At 18.4% G+C, this 18,055-nt stretch overlaps 2 protein-coding genes across 2 annotated transcripts; both read left to right on the forward strand.

Moving 5' to 3' along the window:
- Positions 1-2,400: 2,400 nt before the first annotated feature.
- Positions 2,401-3,749, forward strand: PGO_000015 (variable surface protein; the record flags this gene model as incomplete). The annotated part of the gene is made up of 3 exons (XM_028690691.1): positions 2,401-2,406; positions 2,838-3,434; positions 3,600-3,749. 3 exons carry the CDS (start codon positions 2,401-2,403, stop codon positions 3,747-3,749), a joined length of 753 nt encoding a protein of 250 aa, XP_028546492.1.
- Positions 3,750-15,428: 11,679 nt separating this feature from the next.
- On the forward strand, positions 15,429-16,412 carry PGO_000020 (variable surface protein; the record flags this gene model as incomplete). Its single annotated transcript, XM_028690692.1, has 2 exons — positions 15,429-16,091; positions 16,257-16,412. 2 exons carry the CDS (start codon positions 15,429-15,431, stop codon positions 16,410-16,412), a joined length of 819 nt encoding a protein of 272 aa, XP_028546493.1.
- Positions 16,413-18,055: the final 1,643 nt, after the last annotated feature.

An 18,055-nucleotide genomic window follows, 5' to 3' on the forward strand; every position in this document is an offset into this window, starting at 1 on the left:
TTATTATACATTGATCTATCCTTAAAAGTCTTTACTTATAGACTAATACATGTTATTTATGGATTAGTAATTTTTTGTTTCATATTAAATTTAATTATATAGCATTAATAAAAAAAATTTTATATATATATCATTGAATTATTTCTAAATAATACAGAATATAACTTAAAAAAATTACATGCAATTTAAATTAATATATATATATATGTATGTTACACAGGTCATTATATACTATGTTTACGCACACATATATACTAATTGTTTGTTTTCCTATTATATGTATATATATAAAGATCATTTGAGAAACGTAATTATCATATTCATATATATGCATTAAACATAAAAATCCTATTATAAATTATATTTTAGGATTTTTCTAAATCTAAATGCCTAATAAACTATTAGGAATTATTACAAAATATATATATATATACTTAATATTATACATACGTTGTGCTTGTGTACTATTAATTTTATAGGTAATATAATTATTTTTTTATTTACGAATTAATGAATAAATTACGTATCCATATCTTCTATATTCGTATTTCATTGATTTTTTGCTAAATTTAAATGCATATATTACCACATTTCATTGTCATAAATGTACATATTATAGGCAGATTATATATATGGGATGTTTTTAAGGATATTTATATAATTTTTTTTTAATAAAGAATGATATTAAGTTTTCATAATTATAATGCATAAATTCATATATAAAATATTATGGAGTATATTTTTCATATTTTGAATATTAAGGAAATTTAAAATATAATCACTCTACAATAAATTAATATAATATAATTACTAGATTATTTTCATGAAAAATATATAATTTTTTTTTTTTTTTACTAGACTATATTCTACAATGATTATTGCAAATTTTTTTTATAGTTATCGTTTAAAACAAATAATATAATGTATTATTAAGCACATATTTTTAAATGTATTAGAAGTTATATAATATAAATAATACGTGATCGTTGGCTAATCTAAAAAGAATATGCATATATAAATATAATCATGAAATATAACATTTTCAATTTATTCTCGTGTATATTATAAAAATAAGTATATGGTGTTGGATAAATTAATAATATATCTAGTTTTATATTATTATATATTCAATGTTTATACGTTTTAATTATTCAAAATATCATTTAATGGTAGAAAAAAATAAGTACTATTTAATTACCATATATATAATATATAGAATTACAGATTGAATATAATATTATTTATTACAAATAATAACATATATAACAAGGATACATATAATTATTAAATTGAAAAGTATAAATTTACCCATAACAATACTATTTAACAAAATAATAAATAAAATATAATATATAATTTATCATTATAGATAATGTCAGATATTCAAAAATAAAAAAAAAATAAGATCTAAATAATAACAAATGGAATTTAACAAAAAAAAACCTATATATATAGATAGATAAAATAAATTATAAAATTCATAATTATAAAGAATAACGAATAAATATAACAGAAAATGTGATAAAAACATATATAAATATAAATACAGAAATAAAAATTATTAACATAAGCTCTCAAAAAATATAAATAAAACTAAAAACTAAACCCTGAACACTGAAGCAAAACCAATTCTAAAAGAAACATTTATTCTTATTTGAGCTATAGAACGTACATTATAAATTTTAATTGGTTTCACATTAATAATTTTTTATTTGAAATACATGAATTTGTATAGCATAAATTGATATAATGTTCGCAAAAAGAAATAAAATATATAATAAAAAAAAAATATATATATAAATTATTCTACAATTACCTAGAATTAAACAAAGAAAAGTATATTGTTTTGTAGGATTTATGGCTTGTGCAATATAGATTTATAATGTTTACAAATATTTACATTGTTGAACAGAAAACTAAAAAAACATACTAGTTCATTTAAATTTAAAGTTCGTATACTTAATAATACAAAAAAAATGATTATATATTACATTTACGCATAAATAGAATTTTTCATTTTCATATTCCTTTATAAAACAGCTCTTGCAGTAAAATAAATGTATTAATAATATATATGTATATGAAATATTATTTTTCATATACATCAACGTTATATATAAATTATAATATATTATATAATTAATAAATTGTCTCTATCATATTTTTGTAAAATTAATTTTAAATGCTATAACTAATTTAATATAACTTATTATATGTGAATTACTAAAGAATTAACCATGGAAATCATTTTCTTTTAATCTATTATTCTATATTTTTTAAATTAAGTATTACAAATGTTTCTATATAAAATGAAATTTATTAAAAAAATGTTATATATGCATTCATTATATTAACATATATAAGCACATATAATTTTTTATTTAATATACTAGAAAAATAATGCATGTTATATATATAAATTTGTATTTATTTATATATTTTAATAGCATTTTTCATTTTTTTTTTTTAAATCTTATGTATAAAAACATTTACGTACATATGTCTAACTGCATAAAATTTTTTTATTAAATGATTTTTAGTTATTTTAATTAAAATTTTGCAACATTTTTAAAAGTTTATTTAAAAAATTCCTCTTATTATATGTTCATTTTTTTAGTAAAGGGCATTTGATTTTACTTAAGTGTTCTTTTTTTATATAGATCATATGAAATTATAAATAATATTATATGAAATGGAGAGTTCAATTGTGCTAATAAATTATTATAATATATATCACTGCATTAAAAAATTTATGTTTCACTCATCTAATTGATTTTACATAAATATTTTCAGAAAAATGTATTTTCTCTCACACAATCATTTTTTCTTCTCTTTAGTATAAATATGTGGATATATTCACTGAATGTAATGGTATTATCGACGGGTTTATCACAGGAAAAGTTCCTAAAAATCTGGAAAATACGGATAAGATTTTTCAAAAATATAACATATTAAGAAATAAGTTCACTTTGAATGAATGTGACATAGTTTCCTCATATTTAATGGAAATAGATTCAAATATTCGTCCCCACAACATATCATTAGAAGCCGGTGCTTTATTCTTATATTATTGGATACATGATAAACTTAGTTATAAGGGTATAAGTATATATACGAAAGATGTTTATAATGCGTTTATAAAAGAACATCATCAAACATATGGAACAGATGTTTTCAAGGACTATATTGATATAACATTTAGAGATGGCGTAATGAAAAATGTGAACTCTCTGTATGATATGTATTCATGCCTTAATCATAAAAAAGTTAATGGTTCATATGCTAAGGACAACAATTTTTGTAATTCATTAGATGTTTTTGTAAATAAATATAATGAAAACATTGGAACATTAGCCAGTAGAATTATTGAAAAAAAAATATCATTACCTTGCCAAAAAAATATGGCTGTTACTATATTAATTACAACGGTCACAGTTTTATTAATATTACTCTTTTTATTTATCTTTCTTAAGGTTTATAGTGATATTACTTATATAAATATAGAGTATAATATAATTTTTCTAATTAATTAAAAAAAACTATAATAATAATAAGTTAATTATATTTATAATATATATGAATTTTTTATTTTTTGTTAGTTTGGTTCACATGGCCTTTCACTTCTGCATAAAATAAAAAGTATAAAAAACACATGGAATTATATGGATCAAGAATTGAGAACATCCCAAGAATCATATATATCAAACATTGACTCTAGAGATATAGGATATAATTTATTATATGATTAGTCCTAATTCTGTTACTAAATATATAATAAATATAAAATATATTTTTCAAAATATATATAAAAAATAGTAAGAAAAAAATATAAGTATATTACCCAAAAAAATGTAGAGAAGAATGAAATAAATATTATTGTACATTACAATAAATATATGTATTAATTTATAAAATTAATAAATTAAAAATAAATATCAAGTATCCTAATAATATTAAAAATATTAATCTCCACGAGTGTGAATATATAAAAAAAATGCGTTAAATATATTTAATTTTCTTTGTTTCAATGTATCATAGTTTCCTTAAGTCCTACATTTTTATGTTATAATGCATAGTAATATAAATAATGCAATATTATAAATTATAGGCTTTTTAAATAAGCATATAAAAAATTTCTTAAGAATTAAACACATATCATATTAATTATTTCTATATATTTATTGCTATTATATATTATTGACAAAAATGTATTGAAAATTATTAAATACATATAAACAACTAACTATTTACTATAGGTATTTTTGTATTCATTGTAATATGATTTACTTCGAAATCATATATATGTTGAACTATTTTTCGTAATAATATAATAATTTTAATTACACAAATATTTTAATTGTATTAAGAAGGAAAAAAATCTATAAGTTATCATTTATATTTTTTATTTTTTTACATTATTGCACATTTTTAAAATAATTCTTCCTTTATTTATAGTATTTCATCTATTATCCATAAATTATAAAACTTCTATAATTTTAAGTGAACCATTTTGTATATTCACAAACTTTGCAAAAATGTAAAGAAATAACACATATATAATTTTATAAAAGCACAAAAATTACGTTAAATATATAAAATATTTGAAATTAGTGTATTTTAATTGTAACGAATTACATTACTATTTTATTAATATTTGTATTATTTGACTTTTTGCTTTAAAAATGTGAAAAAATATATGAAATAACTTTTTTACATTTAACATTCATATGAACTATTTTAATATCTCTATAATATAATAACGGCTTTTGCGACGTTTTAGTACATATATATAGTATTCACAAATAATAATTTTTTTAATGTAATTTCACAAGTAAAAACTAAATTTATGAAGAAATTAAAAGTAATTAAATAGGAAAAAAGTTTAAATCCTATCAATTAAATATCATATAAGAATGTGTGAGATACTCAATAGTTCTCGATATATAAGCATGTAAATAATAATTAATAAGAATTATTAAATTATACATCTAATATTTTTCTTATAAAAAAATTCTATATTCTTTTAGAATATAATATAATTAGTATTATATAGGGAAATCATTTAATGTGAAATATGAAAATCATATGCCTAAAGAATTGTAAAAATTTAATAAAGAAACAACTATTACAATAAAATTGAGATAATTAAATTCTTTCATTTCCTAACACTTTCAATGTATGTAACAAACCTAAGGTTTCTTATAATTTCATAAAAAAGAGACTCATATATTAACTTTTAAAACATATAACATTATAAAAAACATATATCACATAAGTTAATAATAATTGGTTAAATAGAAAACTCTAATACTTTCAATTAAAACAACCATGTAAAGAGAATGATATCATATATTCTATTTATTATAACTACAAATATAAATTATCCATAAGGTTTTTGCTGGAAACTTTTGAATAATAATTAATATTGATTTAACTGTCTTACAATATAATACATGGAAATCATATGATTAACCTAATTTCATATGAGAAAAAAAAAAAAATATGCATTCTTATTATATTATATAAATATATTTACATGTATATAAATGTATAGTATATTTAAAATACATTAGTGCTGATAGTGAGAAAGTGTAAAAAAAATAATGATTATTTATTTATTTTCTAGAATTATGCTAAATAAAACATATGTAAATAAACTATTTTAGTAATATAATTAATTATAATTAAACTATAATGTAGAAGCATGTACAATACACACAGGCAATCATAAATATATTGAAATGAAACCTAATCATTTAAAATATAATACATTTATCAATTAAATATCTATGAAATTAATAAATCATTTAAATTAATAAATTAAAAAAAATAATTATATAAATTTTTTGAGAAAGCATATTATTTTACACTAAGGTAATAAAATACATTACATGTGGAGTATAATAAAATATTAATATATATATAAATGCTTAAATATATATATTTTATATTAAATTTTATATATATACTATTTTTATTGAAAATATCATATATAATTCTATGTATTACGAGTATAATATTTAATAATATAATATAACCAGTTATCATATTTTAACTTAATATATATATAGCTTCTTTACAAAAGAAGCAACGCAGCTTTCATTTCAAAAATAATACACAAATTAAGGCTTTCACAATTTTTTCAATTATAAAATAAAATAAGTTATGAAGAAAAAATTATTTTTATAATTGTTTAATAAATATTATATTCTAAATACCTGAATAGAATATATAAAAATTACTATTTATTAATTCAAAATATATATTCTATTCATTAAAATATAATTAAAATTCACGCTTAAGTGATGAATTCGTTATTAAATCATATAGATATGATAAATATTATGTATTAAAAAATGAATTCATAAATTACAATTTAATTTACGCATAACAGCAAATATATTATGTATTATAAGCGATTCATATTTTATGTAATTCTTTATTTTGGACGATATATTCTCGATTCATAGAATTATTTAAATATAATTATAATTGATATAATATTCCTAATAGATGTATATTTATAATGAATTTTTCAATTACATAATCCAAAATGATTAAAATAAATTAAATCATTATAGTATAAAATCAATATTTTAAGAATATAATGTTTTATATTATTATTCTTATATATGTTTTAATAAATAAAAATTTAACACATTAAAAATATAAAAATTGAAGAAATAATATGTATAGATAGCTGTAGTTTTTATAATAATATATATCTCTTGCATATTTGTGTTATATATTCTGTATAAATAAACTGTTACAATTATATAAATTTATGTGTCATAAAAAATAAGTATAGAATAATATATGCAATTATAATAATAAATTATCTACAATAATAAATATAAAATAATATTTTAATTATTTCAATCCATTGTAAACATTTCACGTTTGGCCTATATACAATTTAAATAGCCATGAGAGACTAATTTAATAATATAACATAGAGAAATATACTAATAAATAAAAAATACAAGAGATATCAAAAAATTAGAAATATAATACCTAAAAAATTAAATCTAATTATTTTTCATAAATATATTTACCCATAATTATACATAATTACATCAGTTGATTGTTTCCTTGGTAATTATATTTTGTGTATATATTCACACTTGCCTATGCAATGATAAAAAAATTAATCTGAGTAATTTATATAGATTTAGAGAGTCAACGAATTATGTATATTTCAATAGAAAATTCCGAAATTTAAATTAATGAATGAGTAAATATGATACCAATATTGATATGAAGTATCCTTATATATATAAATATAATATATATTTATAATCTAATTATATATCACTATTAATGAACATGATCATGAGATTATAGTAATATACAATTTAATGTGTTCAATTAATTTACAAAATATACATACATTCTTTATTTATTTGCATTAAGTCTAAACATATATACATACCATATATCAGTAAATAAATTTACTCGGGATTTAGGGGGAAAAAATTTACTTTAATTACATAATAACAAGTATACTGCATTAATTTAAAGACATTTTTACTTGTAGATGCATAATGAACTCAGAAAATTTTGATATATGATATATTCCTGTGGGTCTTAATGATTTTTTCTTATACAGAGCTTTTTATAATCTTTTCTACTTTATATAAAGTATTTAATATAAAATTCATTGTACATTGGAAATGAAGCACGCTTAATACATTATATTGTTATATATTTGAATAATTATCATCATTTTCAAAAATTAAATTCTACTAAATATTCTTTATTTATATATTTTACATTTAACCTCTAAGGTTTCAATAAATCTAACATTCCTTGTAATACATATATATACATAAATTATTATTAGAGCAATTATCTAGGAATTATAGTTAAAAAATAAATTCCTTTCTGTTATCCATTCTCAAAGTCAAGCATATATTGAGAATTTTATCACAAAAATTATAGCTAATAGTTATATAGTAAGAAGTAAATATATTGGCGATGGTCAGAACCTAATGCGTTGTAGGAGTGTTATATAGGTTTTGGAAATTCAATTATTTATCTATCCTGTATAGGGGATCATCTACGGCAGAATTCGATAAACATGCCTAAATATTCATGAAACAGATAACTTATAAAGGATGAATATGAATGTAAAAAGCAAAAGAGTTCCTATTTCAATTTTTTAATGATGTATAAAATATATGACTTTTTATTTTGATAATGATTACTTGATAAATATACAAAAAAAAACAATAGAGAAGCATATTCATAGAATGTTGATTATTCTTATTAATAAATGGAAAAGCATATACGCGTATTATGAAACTAATATAAAGCAAAATAATACTATATATAGTGTTGTAACTAAAACAATTTTCATTAAATATTTTTCTTTGAATTACTAATATCAAAATTCTAATAAGCTTAATAATAATGCTAATATTAATTTGACTATATTATATAAAAGTTTTAATACATCTATAGAAAAAAGTATTTTAACTACAGTAAATGCACTATAGGGTATCTGTATTCAAGAAAATGAACATGCAGAAGAATAATCAAGAGAAATATATGAACTTCATATATCTAATCCATTTAATAAAAAAAGATTTCTAATTGTATATTTATTTTATTCTGAATTCCAATAAAATACATTGTATATTAAAAGTTATAAAATATTTATACCTTAAACATTATTAATAGAAAATACGATTCATTAGTAATATCAATGAAAAAACATTTATAATTTAATATGTTCTATTATTATACATATCATGATTATGTTGATCTATTAGTTCACTTTACTAGTTACATGCATATCTGCTAAAATTAAAAGGATAAAATTTTTAATAAAATGTATACTTAAAAAATGGCCATGTTTAATCTAATAGAATAAAAATATTATAAGATTTAATGTGGAATATAATTTTTGAAATATTAATTATAAAATTAGATATTATTAAAAACGTTCAAGAAAATATAATATAATATATTTTTATTATATATTTTTTTATGAATTAATTTTATAAATAATTCTCTATATATAACATTCTTGTTTTATTAATATTGAATATGAATTAATGCTAAATCTAGAAGCATAATTCTACATAAACTGAATTTGAAAAATAATTATAAACATTTTTTCAATATATTGTGTTATTTATAATAATAGTTTATACATCCAATATGTAAAAGGCTCACAATTCTTATACATGTAATCATATATATTTCATATACAACCTTTAATTTACAAATATCTTATTGGTTAATTAAGGAAGACCTTCTACCAGTTCATTATTAATTAAAATATATATGCATCCTAAACAGTATTCAAATTTATTTGAAAAGTTTATAGGGTTATTATACAGCATTTGTCTATATTTTCTTGAAGGAAATTTTTATAAGATATGTAGAAGAAAAATATAAACTATAAATATAATAAATTACAATTTTAAATATTCAAGTATAAATAAATTTTTTTTTATATTTCATGAAATGCAAAATAAACTATCATTTACTAATATACTGTTTTTAATAAGAGCAAAATTAAACTTATACTTAAATTCTTGTGTTTGTGATCAATTTTTATATTTGGTAATATATAATAAGCATAGAGTTATAAAAATAAGTGAAAAACATAAGGATTTATATAACATAAATTTTACTGTTTTTTAGATTATCTAAGAGCATATATTAAATTTATATATCCTTATAAGAACATTGTTTTAAAAATATTCTTTTAAATCTTGTGGTGATTATATCAAATACAATAGTAGATGTTATATTACATAATCATTTCAAATCATAAATTGTTTCTACGAGTTCATTATTTTTGTAATAAGCATATTTTTATGTAATATATACAGGAATCTCACTATAATATTATAATGTGGCTTATGCGTATTCGAATTATATAATATGAAAAATATATATGAATTTATTAATATAATACTACATAATTATAACGGTTAGAACATTTTTAAATAAATATATATATCATAATTACTTTTACACATAATAAGAATATATTTATTGTGTATAATGATGTAAATTCAGAATTATTGTAATAAGAATGTTTGAAGGCACATATAAAAATAATAGAACGTATATATTTTTTCTTTATATATCATGCATTATCAATTGCTACATCCCTGATATATTGTTTTTAATGTACCATGAATTTTCAATTATTTTTCAGATATTTTTTTATTTATTGTAATAAGTCACATAAATACTTGATAATGTCTCTGATATTTCTTCATGAAAAGTAAAATTTTTAATAAAATAAATTTAAACCTTTTTATAATTGACGCTAATAAAAGTAAAAAATACCCTTCATTATTTTTGTTAAAAATAAATATACTTTTCTATGAAAACTGTATGAGTTTATATACTGTGAGTAATATTAATCAATGTTTTTAAGTGTAACACGGAAAAAAAAATATATATAATATGCAAATTTTTTATTTATAAAAAATTATTGCATACAGTAATGCTAAAAAATTATTCGTACGAACATTTAAAGTTTATTTTATTGTTATAGACAGTTACACAATATTTTTTTAAATATCCATTTAAAATACTATTATATAATCCATATATGTATATACATATCAAATATATGACATGAAAGATTAGAATGAATTTTTGTATATATTTCTAGTTTCTTTACAAATTTGGATTTTTGAAAGTTTAATTAATACTATATTTGGCTGTAACTAATACTAAAAAAAAAAATTTAATAGAAATACATAATATTTCGTGTCATAATTATATAATTATTATACTATATAATAATAACTGTTCCTTTTTTAAAAATAAATTGGTAAAATGTTAATTTTGTCATTCATATTACCAGAAAATTTATAAGTTATATTTAATTTTTAATTAGTTTTTATTTAATATATTTCGAAGATCATAATTGCAGTGTAAATTGAAATACATTATTATTACTGATATAATTTAATAGGTACATGATTTGTTAAATCTCAAAAAATTTAAGAATTCACATTAATTTTTATGTTTTAATTATAATGATGAATATATAACAAAAAATTTATATATAAATAAAACTTTCTATTATTAAAAATAAAAATAGTTATAACACAATATAAATACGTATAACCAATATAATGCAATTGAGTATTAATTTGTGCAAATTTATTATTAAATAGTAAGCACTGAAAGTAAAAAATATATATGTTAATAAACCAAATAAAGTATGTAAGCATATATATAAGTAATAATGTAAGACAGTAATATTTATAAAAAAAAATGTATATTTAATAACGTTATTTAGAGAATATTATTTTATGAGTTACAAATATAATATGTTTTTTTAAGTTATAATTAATTTTTATATTATTTATTGTTGTTAAATTATAAACAATGTGTACTGTGATTTTTGAGATTATTAAAATGTCTATTTTTAAATAGGTATTCTATACTTAACAAGAGTTTTATAAACACATTCAAAATATGATTGCATTCTATTTTATTTATTTTCGGATTATACCCTAGTTTAATACTTTTCATAATAATGAAATATTTAATATTGAAAAAATTAGTATAGATAACATGTTGTACTATGTAGTAAAGTTAGAATAGTTTATATGTTGTCATAAGCAGCGATATAATATAACATCAACTTATAATTTATATTTTTAAAAAATAACCCAATTCTATTAATCATTCTAAAAAAATCATATGATACAAATTATAAAATTGAAATCAAATTATGTAGATGAACGATAACCATTTTAATTATGTATATATATTAAGTAAAAGTATCATATCCTTTATGTTAGTACTATATTATAGTAAATGCTTCAATGAATATATGATTCAAACATTTTTTGCTATCTCATTTTTGAATATTTCTATAAAAAACTTATTATACACAGTTAATTTCAGTGTATTAATATTGTTATATAGCTGAAAAAATAGTTATAATAATCATATATTAAAGGAAAAATAACAGGCTTGTTAGCTTATTTTATTATAATAATTTACCGTGAAACTCCTGATTATATTTCCTTTTTTAATTACACACAACATTTTATGTTGGCTTATATGAAGTATTCGAATAGCCATTTTTTTTGGTATTGATAAATATATATATTAATAATGCCGCAGATATATTAAATTATTATATCTCTTTATAGTTCCTTCGTTTATATACTATATAATTATAACATATTTTTGAATGATTATGTTTTCATAATGAAGTACGCAATGTTATTTAAAATGTAATATAATGGTAACTACTGTTAGTAAGAACTTTTTTTATGTATATAGTTATTTCCTTTCATATAAATGTTTTTTCTTATGAATTTTTGATGAATAAAATTTTAATCTCATAAATAATACACAATTTTTGGAAAAAATATATTGCAATCATTTATCTAGTATCAATGATCACTATCTTATTATATAACATAAGAACATATAGCACTAAATACAATGGAAGTGTTAATAATTTTATAATCATATATTCTTAAGAATTAATTATATTAACATTGTAAAATTTCACTGAACAATATTTATCTTATACGATGTTATTAAAAAATATAATTTTTAGCCAAGCGTATTGTAAATTTTGTTCACAGCATTAGGAACTATACCTAAATGAAGATATGATTTTATATTACCCTAGATTCCAAGTTTATTTCATACAGTTGCGAAGTATTTAATAAATTCAATTGGATAAAATGCACACATAAAAATAGTGTCTATTAAATGACAAATTATGGCGCACTTATATTATATCGTTATAAAGAAATGCTTATAAGGTGTATGTATATGAATAATTATATTACTATCAATATGTTTTTACAATTATATTTATTCATTTTACAATTTTCATTTTATAATTCCTTACCTATATTGTATGACCTAAATTTCATGTAATTATTTATTACTTACAATTGATATATATACATATATTTATTATATTAAACATCCAACATTTTTATCATAAGATGGATAAGAATATAGTAGAACTTTTGCAGCAATCAATGCTTCTTATCATTACTTTCTCAATTTCCATAAATATGAACTTAATACTTCACGCCTTTTAAATTATTTAAAGGTTCCCATAATTTATAGGTTTCTTTTACGAACATTTATCCGAGTGTTTTTCCTATAGTGTAGTTTTTATATATATCATGCACTGATTATTTAAAAATATGTATCGCGCTTTTATTTAGATGATTATTTTGAATAATATTGAAAACAAATATATGTATATAGGTACTATATTTCACCATATTTTCTTGTCTCTTACATTATAATTATCTACATATATTGAAGTATATTTAGAGAACATCTGTATTTCTTCTTTAAATGCACTTTTTTATTTGTATTATATAGGAATAAAAAAACCTAATAATTATATTACTTGAGCTTAGGTATTATATATGAAGAAATCATTACATATGGACCAGAAGAATATGCTCCACTTACATATATTTATGTTTTATGTACATAGAGCAACATTTATTAAAAAAAATAAAATAAATACTTGAGAAGGATTTCATATGTTAAAGATTACAACCAGTTTCTTTATAATAATAAACTAAAAAATAATATATAAAATAATAAAAGAAACACAATTATTATGAAGAATAATAGATAGCATGAATGTAAAAAATGCATTTTTATATAATAAGTATAATACTTCTTATTACGTAATATAGTAAAGTCCTTAAAATTATTATATATAATTTTGTTTCAAAATTTATAAAATTAGGAGGTTATAATTTGGACTAATTTAATTCAGTTTGTATTTATTATTTTAAAAATATAAATTTAATAAATTTATTCATTAAGTGCGTTATTTTTGTAAAAGCTAAGTAAATATTATATTAATTTATTGATATATATCAATAACATACTTATTATATGTATATGTGATTATTATTTATTCAATTTTAACATAGTATTAAAATAAATAATAATAGGCATTAATGCAATTTGAATATGTATAACGTACAATTGTGAATGAATTTTATCATACATATGTTTTTATTTATGTACTGGAACGAAGCATATATTCTATAAAACAATAAATCATAGGATTATAAAATTACTTTAGACCTTGTATATTATCAAAAGTTATAATGAATAAAAAATATGATAAAAAATGTTAAAGAAAATATAAAATAAAATTGAAACAAATATTAGCTTGAATAATATAACGTATAAAAGAATATTTTAAAAAAATATAATAAAATTATAATGCCTTAGTCATTGGATATAAAATTCTTATAGCTCATAATGTGTCTTGAGATATATAGTATAATATAATTATTAAATGGTCATATGAATAATATTTTAAATTGTTAATTCTCATAATAAAATTACCTTAATATATAGAGAATTAAGTTATTATAGCCATTATATGTAATCTAAATGAATAATAAAAATTAAAATATAAGGACATATAGTATTTCCTTAAAATAAGGAGACGAACAATAATATCTGAAATATTTATTTAGTTTGTATATATTATCACAGTAAATTTTATATAATAATATAATGAAGATACACAATATGTGTTCAATAAAAAAAAATTCTTGAAAATTATGAAAAATTATTTTATAAATCATATATAACAGAAAAAAATAAAATGAATTAACTCAATAAAATTAATTAGAGGACTTGTATCCTGCAAAAAAAAGCAATAATAAAACATAGATACATATAATAAGAATTCATTAATAAAGACAATACACAAAAAAAAGAACTAAAACTATGAAAGGAAGATCGATGTAATTCTAAGGTCTAATTAACATAGAATAAAAAAAAAAATTTAAATTACAATGTAATGCTTAACTCTGTTTCATACATGATAATATGAAAAATGTAATCCCATACTGCAGATACATTAATTATATATATATTAAAATTAATAGCACATATTCTTATTATGTATGTTATTTAGAAATATAGTAGAATTATAGTATTTTTATACAGATTATATCATTAAAATAATGCTAAACACCTTAACATTAATTTTATTATTTTTTTTTAGATGTAATAAAATTTTTTTTTTATTTCTCTATATTATAAAAAATTGATAGTGTATATTTAGCAGTAAACATCAATTATACAATGAGTTTATGACACTTTTATATTAATTCTTTATTATAAAAAAAGTAGTAGAGCTATTATTCATACTATATTTCACTATTTTTATAAATATAAATACGTTTGTTAATTTATTTCATTATTATTTTTATTTTATGCAAAATTTATGTGTCCTATCCGATATGGTGGTAATTAATGTATCTTATAATTATTAATAAATAATATTATGTCTTATAATAAATGTTTATTTCATTGCTCATAAGTAATATAATCATTTTTTAAAATAAAATTATGCTTGTTATATATATATTATTTCTTTTTTTTAGTACAATTTAGTTAAGGATTTTCCTTAATACAACATGATTATAGAATATTATCTTAATAAACCAAAAGATAGCTATCCTGTATGTTCTACAGGATACTTCGGTTCGCATATTGAACTAAAAAAAATATTCAATGAAATTAAATGTAACGCAGCTTTTTCATTTATATCTTATATTAACGAAAATTCTGATACAATACCTAACAGGGCATTCTGTTTATTCCTATATTATTGGCTATATAATGAAATTAAGGATAAAAGAATAAATATGACTATAAATGATGTTTATCCAAAACTTTTTAATGATGGAATATACAAAAATCCCATATGTAATTTTTACATTGACAACAGTATTACCGATAATGATGTGAAAAAGCTCAAAGACATATATGATATGAATACAAAAATTCATGATATTAATAATCTCAATTTTAAAACTTGTAAAAACAATAATATATGTAATTGCGGAGATGAATGTTCAGATATATATGAACGATACAATCATAGATGTAATTCCGATTATGAGAACTCATTTTGTAAAGCATTAGATAATATTAGGATTTTATACAATGGGCTAAAGTTATCTGACAACTGTAATCCATTAAAATATTCAATCCTACCTTCGTTCAAATTCCAATATCCAAGCTTCTCATCATCCAAAACCAACATAAGAGCTCCCGCTATAATTACAATTAGTATAGTATTGGCCATATCTTTTTTTTTATTTATTTTGTATAAGGTCTACAATGATGTTATATGTGTATGGTTATACAGGGATAGTATATTTTTAAGTAATTTAAAATGAAAAAAAATTTTAGAAAACATTTACGCATCTTATATATTAATTTTTTTAATTATGATTTAGTTCACCCCATATGGTTCAAGTTTTCGATGTGCACCTATGAAAAAAAGAAAACAATATAATAATATAGATAAAGAAAAGAATGTACTCGAACTATCTGAAACACCACGTTGCGATTTTAGAATCAATAGATATCATATATTATACAATTCTAAATAATTTTATTGTTTATAATATAATAATCAGAAAATATTATATTTAAAATATATATAAATTACTGTAACAAATATTTACATTGATACATGTACTGAATTTATTTGAAACAGAATTAATTATCATAATATAACAAAGAATAAATGAACATGATTTTTTTGCAATCATATATATAAGGATTCAAATAGAACAATATATAATTTTTGAAGTCTCTTTCACTATGCATATAAATGTAAAACAAAAAGTACAAAATAAGCAATGAATGTTTTTCTTGCTATTATATATTTTTATTTAAATTAAAATGGCATTTATACATTAATAAATGAATAATACATATAAAATAATAATATAGAATATTAGCTAATATGTTAATCCATATTGAAATTACATATATCACTAATGATTAAATATAGTTCAACTAAAATGTATTAACAAAATATTATATATTTAAATATAAAACGATTGAAAATGAATTACTAGTTATTAAATACTAATGCTACACATACATATAAGTATATATATTCTAAATTTATATAAAATTCATATAGAATGCTCTAAAAGTATGTATGTTATTTTATGTCACATTTATAATATTAATATGTAATTTCATATAACTTTTATTATTTTTTGTTAATTATAATTAAAGATTATCATTTAATTGATACAATATTTTTGATTGATTTTTTTTATATTTTGTGTACAAATTTGTATTCCTTTTTTTGTGGTATATTAAATTAGAATTTTTTTATATAATAAGAAAGAAAATTATTTATCTACAGATTTATTTTTTTAAAAAAACCCAATTTATATATATCCTTATATTAAGGATTTTTGAGATGGAAATTATTATATTATTTATGTCATATATACTAGCACATAAGACATGTGAGAATAAATGTTTAATTTATTTTATAAGAATATGATAATGCAGTGTATATAATTATAAAATATATAAGACAAATATATAGAATTCTATATTTTATATAAAAAATATACCATTCATTTTATGTGCTCCAAAGTGATCTCACATATGTATATATACGAAATTTAAACATAGAATACATAGCTAACATTTTATAATCTAGTCATATAATCAATATATAAGGCACTAAAAAAATATAGAGAAATTAAGAAGTATATGAAAATTCATATTTGTATAAGGAACATAAATAAAAAAGCAAATTAAACTACTTAAGTATGTATTTTTATTATAATTCCTATTTTATGAAAAATATGTACGCAGTTAAAACTAATATGTATATGTAACTGATAAGACAATTACTATATGATCATAGAACGAACTATTTTTATTATATATATGTTTATATACATTACTTAACTAAAAAAATATATGAATAGAAATTTTTTTAATAAGAAATTAATATAAATTATTTGTTTTCATGGTTTTATTTCTATAAATAAATATAAATATATAATAAAACTATCAGCATATACCAATAAAATAATATGTGCTGATAAGAATGAATTTACAGCTACAATTTTTTAATGAATATATTACCCCCAATTTTATATGCTATATTTATCTATTCTTTCATATTAGTCCTTTTATAATAGAATAAAAATTATATTATCTCAATATTATCCATCAGAGCAAGTGCTTGTGAAACAAAATATATTTATGATATATG

Source organism: Plasmodium gonderi (assembly GCF_002157705.1).
Source record: "Plasmodium gonderi DNA, contig: Pgo-contig_2, whole genome shotgun sequence".
NCBI lineage: Eukaryota > Apicomplexa > Aconoidasida > Haemosporida > Plasmodiidae > Plasmodium > Plasmodium gonderi.